Source organism: Phyllostomus hastatus, unplaced genomic scaffold (genome assembly GCF_019186645.2).
Source record: "Phyllostomus hastatus isolate PE091 unplaced genomic scaffold, TTU_PhHast_1.1 phas_scaffold_129, whole genome shotgun sequence".
NCBI lineage: Eukaryota > Metazoa > Chordata > Mammalia > Chiroptera > Phyllostomidae > Phyllostomus > Phyllostomus hastatus.
In genome coordinates, this window is record NW_025334009.1 from 29,730,582 (window position 1) to 29,751,554 (window position 20,973).

General features: G+C 36.8%; 2 protein-coding genes across 2 annotated transcripts in view; one reads left to right on the top strand and one right to left on the bottom strand.

Moving 5' to 3' along the window:
• The first annotated feature begins 136 nt into the window (after positions 1 to 136).
• UBA5 (ubiquitin like modifier activating enzyme 5) lies at positions 137 to 15,557 on the top strand. Its single transcript, XM_045857467.1, has 12 exons — positions 137 to 477; positions 4,700 to 4,745; positions 4,848 to 4,937; positions 7,551 to 7,660; positions 8,450 to 8,536; positions 9,173 to 9,257; positions 10,048 to 10,152; positions 10,325 to 10,452; positions 12,952 to 13,087; positions 13,349 to 13,424; positions 13,567 to 13,673; positions 14,194 to 15,557. The coding sequence occupies exons 1-12, from the start codon at positions 317 to 319 to the stop codon at positions 14,275 to 14,277; spliced, it is 1,215 nt and encodes a 404-aa protein (XP_045713423.1). The 5' UTR covers positions 137 to 316; the 3' UTR covers positions 14,278 to 15,557.
• A 4,241-nt stretch (positions 15,558 to 19,798) lies between these two features.
• Positions 19,799 to 20,973, bottom strand: part of NPHP3 (nephrocystin 3) — a 39,763-nt gene continuing 38,588 nt past the window's right edge. The window contains exon 27 of the mRNA XM_045856965.1: positions 19,799 to 20,909. Within this exon, the coding sequence (XP_045712921.1) occupies positions 20,729 to 20,909 (181 nt within the window). The 3' untranslated portion in view covers positions 19,799 to 20,728. The remainder of the gene's footprint in view (positions 20,910 to 20,973) is intronic.

Below are 20,973 nucleotides of genomic sequence, written 5' to 3' on the forward strand. Positions count from 1 at the left end.
GCACACTTAGGACCCTGGCTCTGCTGCTGCCTCTCTTAGGACCCCACAAAGAAAGAAACTAGAAGGGGCTTTTGTTTGTTGGTGTCCTGAGGGGGAGGGATGACTGCAACCGGAACTAGTACCGTGGGAGGCTTGCGGGAGTGGCCGAAATGTGTCCTTCCGTGAGGCGCTGAGAGCACTTCCCCGGGATTCTGCGCTTGGAAGGCTGCTAGGTGCCTCCTTATATACTCCTCAGGAGCCCCGCAGACCGGTCAACGTGGGTCGGCGGCGACGGCGGCGGCCGGCGCTGAGAGAGTTAGCGACCGGAGTCCCAGCCATGGCCAAGTCTGTGGAGCAGCTGCAGCGGCGGGTTGAGGAGTTGGAGCGAGAACTGACCCAGGAAAGAAGTCGGCGGGCCCTCGGGGGCGGCGACGGAGGAGGCGGCCGGGCCCGCATCGAGAAGATGAGCCCCGAGGTGGTGGACTCCAACCCCTATAGGTGACCGCGGATCGGAGGGGGCGAGGGGGGCGAGGTCACGGTCTCCGTGTGGCCTGGTGTGAAGCGCTTCCCTTTCGTGCAGCTTACATGGCATTCCACCTCCCTTTTCTTGCTCTGGGGGTCCTGGCCCCCAACAGGCAAGGCTAAGCCTTAGCACGGGTCAAAAGATGTTCTTTCGCTTAAAAAACCAAACAAACAAATAAACAAACAAAAAACAAAGCAGAACCCCCAAACAAGTGAATCAGCCATATGGTACTGCTCCTGTGCATGCCCAGGACACGTATGCAGTTTTCTACCGCTCCTGGCTGTATCATTCAGCCTCATAAAATGGATAGTAACAGCTTTCAAAAGGTGACATCAAATGTAAAACCCGCTAAACATAACCTTCGAGTTCTGAGTTTCGTAAAGGCTTCTTAATGTTTCTTAAATTGGGGGCGTGGTGGGAATAGCTTGATTAGTTCTAAAGCCATTGGATTTTACCTGTTCTGTCCCCTCCTCCTTTCTTCGTTTCCTCAAGTTTGTTAAGTCAGCAGCCGAATACAGCGCACCGGTTAAGAGTAACATCTCTAGAGTCAGATTAATTAGATTTAAATCCCAGCTCTTAGTAGCTGAGTAACCTTGGGTCAGTTATGAACATGTCTGCTTCGACTTCTCACTTGTAAAATGGGGATAATGGTAATATCTTTTTCTGTCAGAGTTGTGAGGATTGGAAACGTCAGTATATGTAAAATTCTTAAAAGAGTTTGTACATGCTAAGCTTTGTACAAGACTTTATTGCTCAGTTGTATATACTAACGTTAACTGAGCTTTCATTACCTGCTAAGCACTTTTCATGCATCATCACTCATGATTTCCTCCCCACCACAACCATAGGAGATGGCCACTGCTATTTTACCCATTTTATAGATGAGAAAATTGAGGCTTAAAGAGCTGTTGTGACTTGCGTCAGGTCAGGGAGCTAGTAGTATATAGTAAGGCCTGAACTGGCATTAGATTTATTTTATTTCAAAATTCACATGGAACTGTCTCCCCAGTAAAAATAAATAAGCCACTAAGTAGTGTGGCTAAAATTTGGATAGTAGGTGAAAAGCTTTAAAGTAGGTGACAAAGAAAAGATGGTACTGTTCTTTTCCTTTAAAGAGCAGGAGAGTTTGGATTTTTAAATTTTTTAAAATTTATTTATGACATAAAAAGCCTCAGAGGAAGTTTTGGAGTGCAAGAATTTTTTAACCAATGTAAAATGAAAATTAGTATTTAGGCACAAAGATTTTAAATACAATGTTTATAAACAGAGAAACCTGACAAAATTCTAATTGTTCCATCATTACAGAAGAGTTCATATTAACCCAAATCAAATGAAATCATTCCAGGTTCTTGTTTTTCCCTCATTCATCAGCTCAAATAAATTAGCATGTTGTCTTAGTTCTACTTGCTTCTTTTCCTTTTTGTTTCAATTTTATTGAGATATAATTGACAGGGTGCGTGTATTTTGACTGTTTCCAAGTATGAAGGGTTTACGATCCAAAATTTTGAGAGTTTGAATAAGTATGAACTGATATCTCTAATAAGAATGAGGGGAAACTGTTCCATTTGGCATCCTTAAACATTTTGTAATTTTACAAATGAAAACTTTGAATTTTTTCCATTCAAGAATGGAAGGCAAGGAGATGTGGATCATAGATTTAGAATCATCTTTCAGGCATGATTTTAAAGTGAGACAATCCATTGACATTGTATTAATCACAACCAAACCTTCAAAACTCAAATACATTTAGTATTTTCTATCTTATTTGCACCATTTGTGTTTATTAAAACTGCTACATAGAAGATGGCAGTTTTCACCCAAAGCTCTTCATTAGTACATGGGAATTTGATAAAGGTCAACCTTAATTTTCTGAATGTTCCTTCAGCAAACATTTAGTGAGCACCTTTTCATTTCTTGCCCTCCAGGATGGTATTATCTACCATTTATTGCCCCTTCCTTAGGCACAGACACTGGGGAATACAAAGTAAACGTGCTCATTTCCCTCCAGAGATTACAAGATGAGTGTGAGATAGAAAGTTAAACATGGGATTGCAGTGTGAGTGGTAAGAATTACGATAAAGTACAAGGTTATCAAAAAATACAGGAGAGGGGTTTGTAGGTGTTCTACATCATTTAACTGCATCGAGTGACACAAAAGAGGTATAAAGCCTCAGACCCTCAAAGACATTTTGCTTTAGTTTGAGAGACTCAGTGGTTGTGAAATAATGATCCAATAACACAAATAACGGTAAAATTATGTGAAGTAGAACATAATTATAAGCATATGGAGAAAATTGAAAGGGGGAGCAGAGGCTTTAAAATGAGAAAACTTGGTTTCAAATACTAGTTTAAAAACCCAGCTCTGATCCTTGTTTGCCAGTTAGCTGATGTTGGGAAAGTTAATTAACCTGAATCTTTTTCCTCATTTGTAAAAGGGGGTTGCAGTACACTCTTCTCAGGGTTACTTATGAAGACTAAAGAGAGCATCAAGGTAAAGATGGCAGATTGGTCACAGGCATTTATTATCACTGTCTACCTAGTCCCACCAAAATGACAGTAGAGGGTTTCTATTAATAATCAGGATGGGGGGGTCCCTGTACTTGAAGATTATAGTAACAAAATTTTAGAAACTAGAAAAGGGATGAATGACTGATAACTGATTTAATGGATCCAGTGAAGTCGACTCTTAAGCCTACAGTTTACATCACAGAATCCCCCAAAGGCTTAGGAATGGGCATAGGTACTTCTACAAGGGCTTAAGGTAGTACTAAAAAAGATATGGTTGAAAGTATGTTGAATAAACAGAGCCCAGGTTTCCTATATCACTTTTTTGTAGCTGAGGTAATCTAATGCCTCTTCTCTACATGAAGACTAGAGATTTACTCATTAAAGAGAGTAAAATAGAGGATTTCTATTAATTGAAGCAGGCCTTTGTTTACATACTGAATGCTAGGACTCCCAGCCTTGCTCTTCCCATTAACACCCCCACAAAACAGCCATACACACCTGTCATGCTGGAAATTGAAAGATTCTTCTTTAGGGAATCTGATAGAGCCAAGAAGAAAGAATGACAGTGACATTGTGGGTTTCAACTAAATAGCCCAGCCAGATCACCCTACAGTGAAGCCCAAAGTCAAACAAGATAGCCCACATCTCTGCCTTTATTAGTGTCTGGCTAAGTATGAGCAGAACAAAGGAAAAGAGAAGCTCCTCTCACGAAAGAAACAACATAAAAACGTTAACTTGAATAGACGATGTAAGGGGAACACATCCCCAACATTATCATTACCCCCAGATGAGAGATGGCATTTTGTAAATGAAACAGAGCAAGGTGATACCAAAAAATAAAAATCATTTAGATGATTAAAAAGAATTCTTGAAAGTGGGGAATAACAAAAATGAAAATTCAATAGGAAAGTTGGAAAACAAAGTTAAAAAAAAGTCCAGAAAATAGAACAGAAAACTAAAATGATGGAAAATAAGGAGAAAGGAGATAAGAGTAGAGGACCAGTCCAAGTGGTTCAACTTCCAAATAATGAGTTCCAGAAAGATGATTCAGGAAAACAAACCAAACAAACAAGGAAACCATCAGATTCTTCAAGGAAATTTCTCAGAACTGAAGAATGTGCACCCAATTTGATAGTGTCCACTAAGTACTCAGCACAATAGATGAAAATAGATTCTCACTAAGGCAAATCGTGAAGTTCCAGAAGATACTGGAGTTATAGCTTAGAAATTTTGAGGTGAAATTATTTCCAATTAAAAAAAATCTTGTTGTGCCCTGGCTGATGTGGCTCAGTGGATTAAGTGCCAGCCTGCGAACCAAAGGGTCGGTGTTTCAATTCCCAATCAGGGCACTTGCTTGGGTTGTGGGCCAGGTCCCCAGCAGGGAGTACTTGAGAGGAAACCACACACTGATGTTTCTCTCCCATTCTTTCTCCCTCCCTTCCCCTCTCTCTAAAAATAAATAAAAATAAAATCTTTAAAAAAATCTTGTTGCATGGTCTGGGAAGGTAGTCATTAGTGTTTTTAAAGCTGACCTGGTGATTTAGTTTCATCTGGTAAAACCCAGCTGAAAGATTTTTTCTCTTTTAATGTATTAGTAATGACTGATTTTTGGTGTCTATTTTCTGTGATGTATGTTTACCTATGTTACTAAGGTTGTAACCTTTAAAACATTTTTTTCTTTGTTTTAAGCCGCCTGATGGCATTGAAACGAATGGGAATTGTAAGCGACTATGAGGTATGATAAAACTTCCCAAGTTTTTTGAAGATGATTGCAATAAATGAAAATAATTTTTGATGAAAACTTATGAACCAAGACATATAATTTTGCATTTTACAGAAAATCCGTACCTTTGCTGTAGCAATAGTAGGTGTTGGTGGAGTTGGTAGTGTGACTGCTGAAATGCTGACGAGATGTGGCATTGGTAAGGTAAAAACATTTCTCTTTGCCTATTAGGTAGAGAACTACTCACTTCTGGAGTAAATCAGGTACAAATTAGCATTTTTCTCCCCTTATTACTAATGGTTTATTGATTTGTGGTGTATTTATTCAGATCGTTCTTTCTACCCAAGGGGGCTAAGACATGGCCCCACCCAAATGGAAGCTGGTGTTAATGCTGATTAAACAAGGACTACCTAATTGTGTTCGGGCACTTTTTTGTTTGGGGTAATGTATAAACCACTTGGACTTAAGTGTTTAAAATTGAACTGGAGAATGGTCCAGGTTTTTTAAACCCATATATATTTATTTTATTTTTTTCTAAAATTGGCTTAGATTGTGGATTGGAAGGAGAAGTAACTTTATTCCAGGGATCAATCTACCAGTCTTAGACTTACAAAGCTGGAGTCCATGATGTTAGATATATAGTGGTTGAATACATAAACTCTCCACAAATTATGTACACTTTAATTTGTCATTTTGATAAAGAATACATTTTTCCATAAAGTTTATCAGTATTTTTTTAATATGTTGGTTCACTCCACATGCCAAATTTGTAAAAGAAAGAAATTTCAAAGTTGTCACTCATTTATCAATATAAACAAGACAACACCAAAATACTAAAAATGTTTATTAACATTGTAAAGTCTGTGAAGAGGCTCACAAAAGCCAGCCATCAGCTGCTGATAGCTGAAGGAAGTGCTCTGGCGGACGGCCGAGGGCAGCACAGGTCCTGGGGACCCGTGGTTTTCAGGTTTGACTGTGTCAGATGCCCTTGGAAGGCTCATTAAACCAAAAATTACCAGACCCTACCCCAGTGGTTTTGATCCTGAAAGTTTCAGGTGGACCTAAGAATTTGAATTTTTATCAAGTTCTCAAGTGATTTTGATGTTGTTGCAAGGATGGCACTTTAAGAACATCTGGATCCTTGCTACTTGAAGTATGGTCCCTGAAGCAGTAGCATCAGCATCACTTGGGAGCTTATTAGAAATGCAGATTCTGAGGCCCCACCCCAGGCATGCTGAATCAGGACCTATATTTTAACAACATCTCCAGATGGCTTGTATGCATATTAAACTTGGGGAAGTGCTCCTGTATATTCCCAAGCTCCAGGTGATGCCCATGCTAGCCCAGGGCACACTTTGAGTATCAAGTGTCTAGAACAGTGACTGTCCAATACTGCTGTAATTAGAATTACCGGGGAAGTTTAAAAAATTCTGATATCTGGACTGCATCCCATAATAAGTTAATCACAATCTCTGGGAATGGGACCCAAACATCTGTATTTTTTTAAAACTCCCCAAGTGATTCCAATGCGCACTTAAGGTTGTACCCTAAGGATCTACATAGGTAAGTAGAGAAGTGCAGGGTTAGAGAGCCAGAGCCCACTTTTTATCACCAAAAGTTTTTGGAATCTCTAGCACTCCTTGGATCCCCAGATCCAGACCAGCTGCTTTATTTTACAGATGAGGATACAGGCCTAAAAAGTGAAAGTGACTCACCCATGATCAGAGCTAATTAATGTCAGTGTTACAACTCACTCCTCCTGTCTCCAAGTTTAGGGTTTCCTGCACTTTACTCATAAATTGGCTGTGAGGCCGACACTCAAACTTAATGCTTGGCCTGATCTAATAAATATTGTTGAATGAGCTTAAATAAATCATATTTTGGAGACTCTGGGGTTAGAAAATTGTCATAGGGGACACAAGTGATATCTTTTCTAGCAAGATTTTAAGGGTTACCTAGGAGTTGTTTTTATGCACTGGGTTAATTTTTTTTAGTTTCCATATTGAGAAGAAGAAAAATTCATTTTTTATTTTATTGTTAAATTTAAGATGCTGGGAGTTGTATTACAAAGTCACAGAATTTTAGATCAAAGAAGGGACTTTGGAAATCCTTGGGCCCAACCTGTTCTTACTGATGAGAAATAGGATCTTTGGGCCCATTTTCCTGTTAAAGTTGTGTGTGTATGTGTGTGTGTGTGTGAGAGAGAGGGAGAGGGAGAGAGAGAGAGAGAGAGAGAGAGAGAGAGAGAGAGGGAGAAACAGACACTGTCATGCCCAAATATATAGCAGCAAACAGGAAGTGATTAGTTAGTAATTCTTTTTGGAATAATGCTCTAGCCATGGCATGGTTACTTATAGTGTCATATACACAAAATGAGTCATACTATACTATAGTTTTAAGTTATGGCATTTATTTTTATCTTATTGAAAATTGTATTTATCTAATGGGTTCTTGGCTTTTAGCAAGAACTTGGAATGAAATGGAATGATCATTAATCATTTGGGAAGACAGTACAGCATCATGGTCAGGGTGCAGGTGCTGGGCTGAGAATGTCCAGACTTGAATCCCTTTTCCACTACAACTTAGCTGGATGGCTTTTGAGCAGGTGCTCTAGTTAATCTCATTTCTAAAATGAGGATAACAGTATGTATGTATTGAACACTTACCTCCTATGAGCATTAAATGAGTTAATATATGGCACCCAGTGTTTCAGAGTTTATTATTATTACTGTCAAACTGTTAAACCCATCAAATGTAAAGCCTACTATTTCATTCTGTGTTATGCTTTTCATCAGAATACTGCTATTTTTGTTTTAGTTGCTACTCTTTGACTATGACAAAGTGGAACTGGCCAATATGAATAGACTTTTCTTCCAACCTCATCAAGCAGGATTAAGTAAAGTTCAAGCAGCAGAACATACTCTGAGGTAAATGGAATAGCAATTAAAGACCATATTTATTGAAATCTTACTTTGTGTATTTGGTATGAGTTAACCTAATGTATAAATGGATCTGACTTTTTCTTTATAAAAATGCAGGTTTCACTTATATGAAAGATTATCTTATCTCTTGGATCTGGATTGGAAACCTTTACCTATATAGGGCTAGATAGTAAATATTTTAGGCTTTGAGGGCCATATGACCTCTTTCAAAACTGTTCAACTATGCCTTAGCAGCTGTAGGCAATATAAAAATGAATGAGCATGGCTTTGTTTCAATAAACTTTATGAGCTCTGAAATTAAAATTTTATATATTTTATATATCATGAAATAATTGTTGTTCTTTTGACTTTTTTTTCCTGCAGCCATTTAAAAATGTAAATCCATTCTTAGCTTGCAGACCTTACAAAAACAGGTGGCAGGTCGGTTTTGGCTTAAAGGCCACGGTAGGCCAGCCCTTATTCCAGGATGTTTCTCTGTGGGCCCAGACACACTTGCACTGAACTGAGTGAAGGAACAAAGAAACTCTTTTGTCAGGCCCAGATGTAGCTAACAGAGTTGATAAGGCTTCATTTTCAGCACATAGATTGTGGGAACATTTTTGTAAGCCTTCTGATAATCTATGTATTAAGAGATAGAAGACTCCTTAGGATTTTCGTTGAGTAGCTTGAATTCTGTTTCCGTGATCTCTGTTAAGTGATCTTTAGGTTTTTTTCCTGCCTTCTCTTACTGTTCTTACTAGTAGGTTTTATACTCATTCCTTTGTTCTCTCTTAGGAACATTAATCCTGATGTTCTTTTTGAAGTACACAACTATAATATAACTACAGTAGAAAACTTCCAACATTTCATGGATAGAATAAGGTAAAATTTTATCTGTGAATATTTTGCACAATGTCCAGCTTAGTGAAACAAGTATTATTAGAGAAGATACTGATGATTAATTAATGAGTTAATGGAATGAAATATATTTTTGTTTTTAAAAGTTAATTTTTGTGTAGTTTTTATATAGTGGGAGCTCAGTTAAAAGTGTATATATTGTCCAAAATACAATGGTAACAACAAAATAAAAACAAACCAAAAAAACCCTATTATCATAATAGTCTAACAAGGAATCCTCAATTATATATTCTGTGTTCTATAATATATTTCTGTCTGAAAGTGGTTTTCTAGAGACTCTATTACCACTGAAATAATGAGTTGTATTCAATTAACTTTTTACTACATTTGAATAAGAGTCTGAAAGCTAGTAGGTAAATGGTAACTTTTGTAAGTAGACTTTATACTTGCATCCTTGTATGTCTCGTGTAAGAAGTGCTGAACTATCATTGATATTCTATCAATAGTTACTTAATACTCTTTATACTGGATCTTCAATATTACTTACTATTTCAAAATTATACTTAAACATTTACTGAAACAATAAACGTGTGCCTGAACAGGTAAGTTAGAATGTATTTTGTGTCCTGATTTTTTTCCTAATAAAATTTATTTTCTTAGTAATGGTGGATTAGAAGAGGGAAAACCTGTTGACCTAGTTCTTAGTTGTGTGGACAATTTTGAAGCTCGAATGGCAATAAATACAGTGAGTATTCCTATCGTGTAAAATGTACTTACAGATTTATCTATTTTCCTGTATGTTCTATCCGTGTATGTTCCCCATCCTAAAAGTAGTTCTGCATTTAAACCCTTTTATAATGTGCCTTATTTATTCTTAATGTTCCCTTCGCCTACCTTCGAAATGTACTCTAATGGCTGGGGCATCTGTCTAGCCTTGCTATTGGGGCATATGTTTCAACGCCCTACTCTCTCATGTGCCAGTAGAGGAAACTATAGAATAGCAGATACTTGTGAGGTACAATTTTTAAAATAAAGGAACATCTTACAATACTGTTATTCTTTGTCAGCTTTGGTTTTAACTTTCGTTACTTTATTTTTAAGTAAATGTAGAAATATATATAAATTGCCTTTAAAAATGGTTTCTCAAAAATAAAACGGAATTCTTTTTAAAGTATTGTGTCTTCAGCTTTTCAAATGACATTTGGCATTTTTTATTGCTGAAGTAATTTTAGAAAAATGAAGTTTTACATCAGTAAGAAATTCAGTGAACTATGCTTCAATTTAATTAGACTATTTATTGACTGCTCACCTTCAAACAGAGTGACAATGGCCTAGGAATTCCATTATTTACAACTTACCTCTTTTACTCTGAAAGTTAATTTCGGAATAAAATTAATTTACACTTATTACACTTATTAACTTATACTTAATACATAAAATACATTTAGTTCAACCTTTTTCATGAAAAGAAGTTATGGTAAACTACTTCTTGCTTTTTTATGTTCTTTCTTTTACTTTTACCTATTTCTACCAAGGCTTGTAATGAACTCGGACATACGTGGATGGAGTCTGGGGTCAGTGAAAATGCAGTTTCGGGGCACATACAGCTCATAATTCCCGGAGAATCTGCTTGTTTTGCGGTATGCATAATTCACTTAGGGTTATTGCTCACCATTAAGTACTGCAGTTCCTACACACATTGAAAGTGTATTACAGTTCAAAGAAAAAACAAACTGAATACGGTGGAACACTATTTGGAACATACACACTTTCCCTGTCTTGACATATACTCTTTTATTCTTCTTCCTGCAGTGTGCCCCACCACTGGTGGTTGCTGCCAATATTGATGAAAAGACTCTGAAGCGAGAGGGTGTTTGTGCAGCCAGCCTTCCTACCACGATGGGAGTGGTTGCTGGCATCCTGGTACAAAATGTGTTGAAGTGAGTGAAGCCTAATTTTTCTGAATAGTCTCATGTCTTTTGATTAAAAAAAAAAAAGATATTTTAAGAAGTATTTTAAGTATTGGAATGACCAGGTAAATATTTAATTTAGATTTTGAAATTTTGTCTTAAATATACATATATTTTTTATTTTAAATAGTATTTAAAATAAAAAAGTATTTGTATACTTTTAATTTGTATTTAATATACATTAATAGACATAATTTAAATGGAAAGTTGACCCTTGAACAGTGTAAGAGTTAGGGCACTTACCCTTGTGAAGTCAAAAATCCACATATAGCTTTTGATTCCCCCCAAAATGTAACTAGTTAATACTAGTCCCTTGGTATCCACTGGGGATTGGTTCCAGGACCCCCATGGATCCCCCAATCAGAGGATGCTCAAGTCCCTTATATAAAGTGGTATCAAACAAGGGATATAGTCGGCCCTCTGCATCTGCAGATTCCTGGGGATACAGAGGGTTGACTATGTAGTTACTGAAAAAAACAAAAAAGACGTATATGTGAACCCCGTGCAGCTCAAACCTGTGTCATTCAAGGCTCAACTGTATAATTATTAATATGTATAATATATTAATATGCATACACATTTGTATCACTGCCTGCATTTGGAAAAGCTTTTGTTAAATGGTATAATGGTACTGGTGTATTTATATGTGACTCAACCAAATAATACAAATATCTACAGGTTTGCCCAAAGGTTGGAGACTTAGGCATAAACTCACGTGTTTCAACTCTCTTGATTTAACTCTTACTGAAAGTAATGTGAGTGTGATTAAACATTAACCAGGGTAATATCTCTGTTATCCCAAAACAAATATCCAGCTACCACACCAGCTAAGAATGAGTTTCAACTTTTGTCATCTCATGGCACACATAAACTAATTACTAAAATTCTGCAGCACACCAAAAAGTATATTTTTTTCTGATCTGACAAAAATGGGTATAATTTTGACTCATTCACATAGGATGGCTATTGTTGTGTTGGCTATGGTCATTTTTTATTTGACAACCTCAGGGAAAAGAGCTCAGTGCCCCTGTCTAGTCAGGTACTGCACACTTTAAAAATTCTTGGGGCACACTGGCTGAAAATTTCAGATCTAAACTGTAACTAAATAAGACAAAAGTTTCTTCAAAACTGAAATTAATGTCAAAGAGTTTTTGAATCAACTCACAATTAAAAGTAGAACTCCTTTAGGTGCTCCCTCTCTCAGGTCATTTTTTTTTTGTCACTTGACAATGTTAATAAGCTTATTATGTTTCTTAAACCTTCAACACAATAAGAAGAGGCTGCGACGTGATATAGGGAGGTACTCTGATATCAGAAGTGTCCACTGCCAGCAAAGGTATTATAAAAAGCATACATAAGAACTCTCAAGGCAACTGTCTGGAGCTATTTTATATAAGAGCAGACAGCTTGCACAAACTTCAGTAGGCCCCATCTAAACAAAACACTTCGTAGAATGACACGGAAAGGGGAAAAGAATCATGGCTGTGAAGTATTCTCTCACGGATGTCATATTTAGCAAGCCCTCTATTGAGGGACACTTAGGCTACTTACAGATGTTTTGCTATTATTAATAATGCTGCAAACAACATCTTGTCATATATTATCAAAATTTATGTAAAATTTATTTTGACAGATACTACTAAATTTCTCTTTCAAAGGGATTGTACATTTCCATCACAGTGTGGGAATACCTGGTTTGCCTACACCTTTGATATCATTTGACATCATAAAACTCTTTAATCTTGGTCCATAGGACATGTAAAAAATGGATATTTCTTTTAATTATATTTGTGATAATTTGAACACTTTTTCTGTGATTTGCTCATATTCTTCACTCAGTTTTTTTGCTTTTCCTTGTTCTATATTAAGAACATACATTTGAAAATATTTTTCCTTTTGTTGTTTATCTTGTATCATTTTTCCTCTATATGTAAGCTTCAAAAAGAATCAGATTAGACTGGGGGGAAGCACAGGAAGCTTTATGTATACTGAAAATATTCTGTGTTTTGATCTGGTAGTAGTTATATGGATGAAGACTTTTATAAAATTTAATTGAGCTTTACTTTTAAGATTGTAAACTTTATAGTAAGTTATATATAAAAAATTTTTTTAAATTAGATTTAGTATCATATCTCAGGAATTTTTAAGATATACTTCTTTGACATTTTAATCTCTGAAATCAGTGTGCTTCTTAAAGTTGTTAACATACCATAGTTTAATTGGCAGCATTTTGTCTTTATTAGAGATTGAAAAAACAAGAGTTCTGTGATTGATGAAAGTAATCTTTTCTTGATGTCATTCAACAAATATTTTCTATGAGCGAGGCCCTGTAAACAAGACAATAAATTTCTCTTTTCTTGTTGCAAAACTCATTACTTATTTCAAAATTGTTTTTTAAAAATCCAATTACTTTCTTTTAATACTTTCATCCTTTTATTTATTTAAGTCTACTTTGATTTGTTTCTCTAGGTTTCTGTTAAATTTTGGTACTGTTAGTTTTTACCTCGGATACAATGCAATGCAGGATTTTTTTCCTACTATGTCCATGAAGCCAAATCCTCAGTGTGATGACAGAAATTGCAGGAAACAGCAGGAAGAATATAAGGTACATGTCAGTCTGTCAGAATGTATGAGACAGCGTTTTGCACAGGATAATAACTTTGAAAAGAAAAAATTGTTTAGATTTGGAATGATAATTGGATTCTGGGTACTTAAAACTTTTATTTATCATGCTTCAAAATAAAAATTCTGTTCAAAGTTCTTTTTGCTTTCAGTAGGATAAAAAGCCTGTCTGAATTCTTGATTAATAATGTGTCAGAGAACTGAGAATGAATACAAATGCTTTGACACTGTTTGATTTCTACAGAAAAAAGTGGCGGCACTGCCCAAACAGGAGGCTGTTCAGGAAGAGGAGGAGATAATACATGAAGACAATGAGTGGGGTAGGAAGCCTTTCATAAGTTGGAAGGGCAGCCTAAAACATAATTAAGGAATCTAATTATAATTAAGGGTATACACGTTTTGAGTTCTTATTGCTTATTAAGTTCCTTTAAAACTGTTAAAAGGTCAAATTTACCTCTGCAGGTATTGAGTTGGTATCTGAGGTTTCAGAAGAGGAACTGAAAAAATCTTCAGGTCCAGTTCCCAACTTACCTGAAGGAATCACAGTGGCCTACACAATTCCCAAAAAGGTACATCTAAAATCTGATTTACCAGAAGTAAATGCTATATCAGAGAAAATGTTTATCTGTCATCTGCACCCAACTTTATTAAAAATGCCAATGTGTTATTTCCTGTATTAGATATTTCACACTATAGGTATTAAGATGTGTGAGAGAAGTATTCAGTGCTAATATGGATGTGTGCACAGCACATTTAAACTTTGTTCACTCATTAATGGATCGGGTAAAATAGATTTTGATAAAATGAAAATATTTTTGTAAGTTGGTAGTTTTAGCCACAGTACCATTTAAAAGTACCACTTTTAGTAGATACCTCAGGAATGTTGAAATTACTGCTTGTTAATTAAAAGACTGATGTGGAAAGTAAAAGGACTTTGTCTTTCCTAAAAATTAGAAGGCATATTTCCTAAAAAAAATTTATTTTGTAAAGTTGTTGAACATGGTTAAAGCTTACTGATTATGTATTTCTAAGCATCAGGAATTGTATATGGTTATTTTTTTTCACTATGCTTTCCTCCTTTGTTGATAGCAAGAAGATTCCGTACCTCAGGTAACAGTGGAAGATTCTGGTGAAAGCTTGGAAGATCTCATGGCCAAGATGAAGAATATGTAGATAATGGACTGGACTACATTATGTTTTCTGTGTTTAAACCTATTCCTTTGCAATAAAAAAAAAGTCATTTTAAAACCTGACAAAATTTAGGGAAACATCAATTGATGTGTATTCTTTGCTAAATTTTTGTTATACATTGTTGCTTGTTGTTACCCTATCCTCAACTAAGTCAATGACTCTTCATTCTAGTAAGGAAATTTCATAGGATTATTTTAGGCAGTTATAAATCTTACTGAAAACTTAACCATTGAGATGTTTGGGCCTTTGTGAAGAATGGAAGAAAGGACCAATTTGATGCTACACATACTCTTTTTATTTCCAGTAATCCTTTGTGGTTTGTGGTCATGGGCAATGAAGCAGTATGAGGTCCTGAAATATCGAGAGAAGGACGAGAAAGAAGTACCGCCTGTGGATTTGCACCAGCAGGCGTGTTCTCGTAGTTTTGGAATTGCTCTCCACAGGCAAACTGCCCACCACACTAACTTGGCCAACAATGAATTTACAATGGTTAACCTATGAAATGCAGACATTCCCTCAAACATTTCCTGATTACAAACTGAAATGTAGTCATTGGAAAAGTTTGTAAACTTGTGAATTATATATTCAAAGTCAGTCAGGCAACCTTAAAGGATGTTTTTTTCATGGATAGACAGGTAAAGGTACTTTGGGGAAGTACAAACTATATTTCTCCACTGACCAAGGAAAAGGAATCATGGTGCCTGTGGGACACATGTCTGGAATCAGTGTACTTTACTGAGGGGCAAGGGATGCATGTAGGCTACAGTCATCTGGATTAGAACCCTCATGTGCGTTACCTTCTGAATACTGTATTCCATTTAAGTTTGACTCCCTAGTACTGACAAGGGTTTGTCCAGCAGAGTGGGCATTAAAGAGGCCTAAAGTGCCTCCGCAATGACTGACACGTGTTTATTCACTGGAAGCGTACCATTTGCCGCGATCATGACCACTCAATCGTAAATTGACACATTGGTTTTCTCTGGACTTACATACAAATAATGAAGGCTTAGAGAGCCTTGACTGTAGCAAATCCCCATTGGTTGGGAAACCAATACAAAATCATGTGTGTGTAACCATTATCCGAGTGAGCGCCTGTCTCACTCATGTTCCCAGCGTCAGAGGGAGGGAGATCCATAACCCAAGAGAAGCTATGTAGGCTGCTGTTATGCTCATCTTCTATTCTGATGATTCTTTTGCTTTGAAAATATGTCTAAATTATATCTTTAGGGGGAAATTGTTAGTAAACACATTTAAAAAGTTCATTCTCCACTTGTAAAATAAACTTCTAAAAACTTATTTCAGAAAGCCCCAGGTATCAGATGTGTTTGATATATTAGTTTTGAGATTCTAGGACCATATTGTGATTCTTTAGTTTACAGTAATATCAGGAAAGTAGAGGGATAGTTTTCTAGCCATGAAACTTATGTTGCCTTGGTACATCATTTGACATTTTTAAAATTTAGTGTATTTATCTATAAAAAAACTTCTCTAGTTACTAGAGATGTTTTGAATTTCAAAAAAGAAATTCAGCATTCCTAAATCCTATTTCTTTGTAACCTTTGGTATGCTGATTTGGTAAGGCTTTATTTATCATTTAAAATGTTAATAGTTTGATAAAGTATAATAGCTAGAATTTGCCATCTTCTAAAGACAGTTTTTGTCTGCTCTTAGCACTGCACACTCCTGATGTCTTGTATCAACAAATCTTGTCTAAGTTGTCTAATTTTTTTTTAAAGATTTTATTTATTTTTAGAGAGGGGGAGGGAGAAAGAGAGGGAGAGAAATATCACTGTGTGGTTGCCTCTGACACACCCCCTACTGGGGACCTGGCCCACAACCCAGGTGTGTGCCCTGACTGGGAATCGAACCAGAGACCCTCTGATTGCCGGACAGCACTCAATCCACTAAGCCACACCAGCCAGGGCTAAGTTGTCTAATTTTTTGATACTATATCTTCCATTAAAAAGTTATTGAGTTATTTCACCAGAAAAAAATATCTGTTAACAGGTACCTTTTGTAATCTAGAGTGTTCTCTTGACAGTCCGATTGCCGTGAAAACTTGTATATGCAGGCAGCTAATTATAAGAAATGAGTCCTTACTGAAATTTATACTACTAAACCCATAGTGCTTGACAAGATTTAATACTAATGTGAAAGATGCAAATACACTCCCCAGATTGCCTTAGAACAAAATATCTAAATTCTTGTAAAACAGTATGTTCAACTTTAATCCCTTCCCTCATTACTAATGGGAAGTTAGTTTGTGGTACTGCTCAAATGATTTATGTAGTAAAGAAAATATATACTATGGGTTTCTTTAAAGAAAAATCCTCCCTGAATACCTACAAACACCCTGACCAGCACAAAAAGGTAATGATCATTGAAGAGTATTAAGGAAGCTTTGAGCCCCACCTAAACTGCATTAAAATTTTTTCTATAGAGTATAACTAAAAAATTATTACTACCATAATTTGGACGCACCAATTCAGTTTTATAACTGAGCTGTTGAAAGGTTCTTTTTTTTTGGTGAAGGAGTATATTAATGTGAACATAATATCCCTAGTTGAGAACCTCAAATACACATAAAGATCTGTCCCAGGTATCTTTTTTTTTTTTTTTTTTTTTTACTTTATCAGGCAAAGGCCCTTTTAAAAAAATTTTATTGATTATGCTATTACAGTTGTCCCATTTCCCCCACTTCATTCCCTCTACCCTGCACACCCCCTCCCATCCACATTCCCCCCCTTTAGTTCATGTCCATGTGTCATAAGTTCTTTGGCTTCTACATTTCCCATACTGTTCTTACCCTCCCCCTGTCTATTTTCTACCTACCATCTATGCTACTTATTCTCTGTACCTTTTCCCCCTCTCTCCTCCCACTCCCCTGTTGCTAACCCTCCATGGGATCTCCATTTCTGTGGTTCTGTTCCTGTTCTAGTTTGCTTAGTTTTTGCTTTAGGTGTGGTTGTTAATAATTGTGAGTTTGCTGTCATTTTACTATATATGTTTTTATCTTTTTCTTAGATAAGTCCCTTTAACATTTCATATAATAAGGGCTTGGTGATGATGAACTCCTTTAACTTGACTTTATCTCAGAAGCACTTTATCTGCCCTTCTATTCTAAATGAAAGCTTTGCTGGATAGAGCAATCTTGGATGGAGGTCCTTGCCTTTCATGACTTGGAATACTTCCTTCCAGCCCCTTCTTGCCTGTTATGTCTCTTTTGAGAAATCAGCTGACAGTCTGATAGGAACTCCTTTGTAGGTGGCTGTCCCCTTATCTCTTGCTGCTTCTAGAATTGTCTCCTTCTTTTCGATCTTGGGTAATGTAATTATGATGTGCCTTGGTGTGTTCCTGCTTGGGTCCAACTTCTTTGGGATTCTCTGAGCTTCCTGGACTTCCTGGAAGTCTATTTCCCTTGCCAGCTTGGGGAAGTTCTCCTTTATTATTTGTTCAAATAACTTTTCCACTTGCTCTTCCTCTTCTCCTTTCCCTTCTGGTACTCCTATAATTCAGATGTTGGAACGTTTAAAGTTTAAAGATGTCCTGGAGGTTCCTAAGCCTCCCTTCATGTTTTTGAATTCTTGTTTCTTCATTCTTTTCTGTTTGGTTGTTTCTTTCTTCTGGTCCACACTGTTAATTTTAGTCCCAGTTTTCTTCCCATCACTATTGGTTCCCTGTGCATTTTCCTTCATTTCACTTAGTGTAGCCTTTATTTTTTCATCATATTTCTGACCAAAATCAACCAATTCTGTGAGCATCCTGATCACCAGTGCTTTGAACTATGCATCTGATAGGTTGGCTATCTCTTCATCGCTTAAAAGTATTTGCCCTGGGGCTTTAATCTGTTCTCCGGTTTGGGCCTTTTTGTTTTCTTTTTTTTTTTTTGTCTTGTTGCTCCTGTTATGCATGAGGGGCAGAGCCTTAGGTGTTCACCAGGGCGGGTCAGCCCAGTCGCTGGGTTGTGATGCAGTCTGTGGGGGCAGGGTCCTAGAGTTAACAATGGCTCTTGCTCCACTCTCTCAGATTTCAGTTCCTTCCTTTGCTTCCCACAAGCAAACTGGGCCCTTCTGGTGCTGATTCCTGGGTGGGCGGGCTTGTGTACATTCTAGGACCCTGTGGATCTCTCCAGTGAACTCTCTTGTGAGGCTGGGAGTCTTTCCCTGTGCCTCAACCCCCACAGGTGTTTTCTGTCAGAGTTTTGAAGGTTTTCTGAAGCTTTATTTCCCCTGGCTGGGACCCTGGGCTCCCAGGTCTGTCTCACTCCCCAGCTTCACCTGGTTTGTCTGCACATGAATGTGTGACTGCTTGGTCAGCCAGCCACCCTGGGTGCCTCAATGGGTCTGCCAGCTGCCGCCTGTGTGCCCAGGTCTGCCAGCCACTGCCTTGTGCACCGGGGTCTGGAAGCCACCGTTTTTTTGTTTTGTTTTGTTTTTTGCTGCAACCCCTCTCCGCTCAGCGCCCAACACCGCCCCTCCTACTGGTCTGGATGAATGTGTCTAACTCCTTGGTTGTCGGGCTACCACACAGCTCAACTTTCTGTCAGTTCTGGTTGGTTTTTTTGTTTCTAAATTTTTGTCCTTAATTTGGTTGTGTGAGGAGGGAGTGTGTCTACCTACACCTCCATCTTGGCTGGAAGTTTCTTTTTTTAAGTATGTATTTTATGTGAAAACATATAATAGTTTTAAGAATTATATTTAAACCTAAATCTTTTGAAATTTAATCACCCCAAATGTAATTAGTAAATTGTTAGCATAAAGTCACTTGAATAATATTCATAACTTGAAAAATAATAAGTTTCCACTTTTTGTTTTTCAAGTCCAAATTTTGTAGGAATAAAGAATAAATGGCTATTATTCTTTTGCTACTTTTGCCTTTTTTCAAAGTTCTAATATATTGATCTCAAATGATTTCCTAAAGCAGTTTGTAAGGCATTTAAACTTAATGTATTATGTGTTATCACTAAATAATCAAATTTTAAATTCTAATAGCTTAATTATAAAATCAATGTCCAGTATATTTGTAATTAAATTACTTGGTGCCTTTCATAAACCCACAAAGATGTATTATGGTCATATTTGATCTTTTTTCCCTCTTGAACTCCTCTCAAAAGGGGGAAGAAGGATGAGGATGTTCATTTTATAAGATTCTACCCTATTTCTTTTTAAGTCACCACTGTTTTGCCTTAAAGTTAGACCACTGCTTCTTAAACTTAGGTGCATCTGAATCACCTAGGGATCTAGCTAAATTGCAGATTCTGATTCAGTAGGTGCAGGGGAAAACTTGAGAGTCTGAATTTTTAATAAGCTCCTGGGTGGTAGTTCATGGACTACTCTGTAAACAGCCAGGCCTTAAAGTCACTAAAATCCTGGAGTCACCAAAGCTCACATTGAGCAAGCTACTCAGCAAGTAGTGACAACATTCCAGTCCCTTTTATAATGTTCAATGCATTTCTTAATTATGTAAATATAACCCGCTTGTATAAATGAGTGGGGAAAAGTCGGAACATCAAATGGTACTTTTATTTTAAAACAGTGAAGCATGGTTGTTATATCTTTTCACCTTTACAATTACTACATATCAGAATCTTACAAGTATTAAAGTTGATGATTTTATTATATATAAATACATAAATGGTACAAAACAATATTAAAAATGTGACAATATTTATAAAATCTATAAAAATATTTAGTTTTCAGTATAGAATGGCAAACCTTTTAAGGAAGGACAGAGTAGAACACCACGTCCATATTTTAGGTAATGTCTAAGAATGCCAATGAGCTTGATTTGTTACTGCATTAACGACTTCAGATTACGCAGATACATACTACACAGTAAAATATTACACAATGTAGAGAGCATGGGAAACAGAGGGCTTGGCCCAATCTGCTCAAGGAAAAGATAGAGTAAGAAAAATGTAGCAGTCAGAGATTTCTGTTATTAGTTCATTTTACAGAAGACAATTTATACTTTTCATAAACATTATCCCTTTATTTCTTGAAACTTTTCTTTGAGGTAGAGAATTGGGCCAGACTACTGCTGCAAAGCAAGGTAAGCAATGGTGAGGTAAAGTAATGTCTGAGAGATGAAAAGAACATGGATGGAATTCTTAGACTCCTCACCGTAGCTACTCTGCAAGCTCTTGTTGAGCAGAGGCCAGTCTCTATTCTTCATGTCGTCTGAGGACTCAAGTGTCTCCACAGCCTTGGATCCCATACAACAGGGAAGTCGGCTCTTTCAGCTGAAACTGACATAACCGTGACTCAAACGTCAATGAAGTCCAATCGAAGTTTATACAAATACCACTTAAGTCATACAGAGTAAAAATAAATTTTCTCAAAAACATTTTAATAAGTTTTAAGTTCTAATGTTCCAAATGCTTTTTCATTATTTTATCCTGAGGTGTATTTGCAATGAGTTGTACTTGCTGCTACTACCTTTGTCCTTGATGAAGGAAAACATTAGGAGAATGGGTTGTTTTTACACTAAATGTATCTCCACTGGATGAGTGTCGGGAAGGAGCTTTTCCACCCAAAAGAGATGTTTCTGCTTCTTTTATTTCCATTGCCCTTTTGTATAGTTCAGCAGCTTTTTCAAAATCCCCTTCTTCATAGCTATGAGAGGGGGAGAAAAACCTCTTAAAATCTGAATATAACCTTCTAACAATTCTAAATGACC

Bases quoted from the DNA above. Each gene is read 5' to 3' on its own strand.
- UBA5 (XM_045857467.1), top strand. From the start codon at position 317: ATGGCCAAGTCTGTGGAGCAGCTGCAGCGGCGGGTTGAGGAGTTGGAG. The intron at 478-4,699 runs GTGACCGCGGAT...CTTTGTTTTAAG, and splicing joins GTGGACTCCAACCCCTATAG to CCGCCTGATGGCATTGAAAC. The intron at 10,153-10,324 runs GTATGCATAATT...TTCTTCCTGCAG, and splicing joins GAGAATCTGCTTGTTTTGCG to TGTGCCCCACCACTGGTGGT.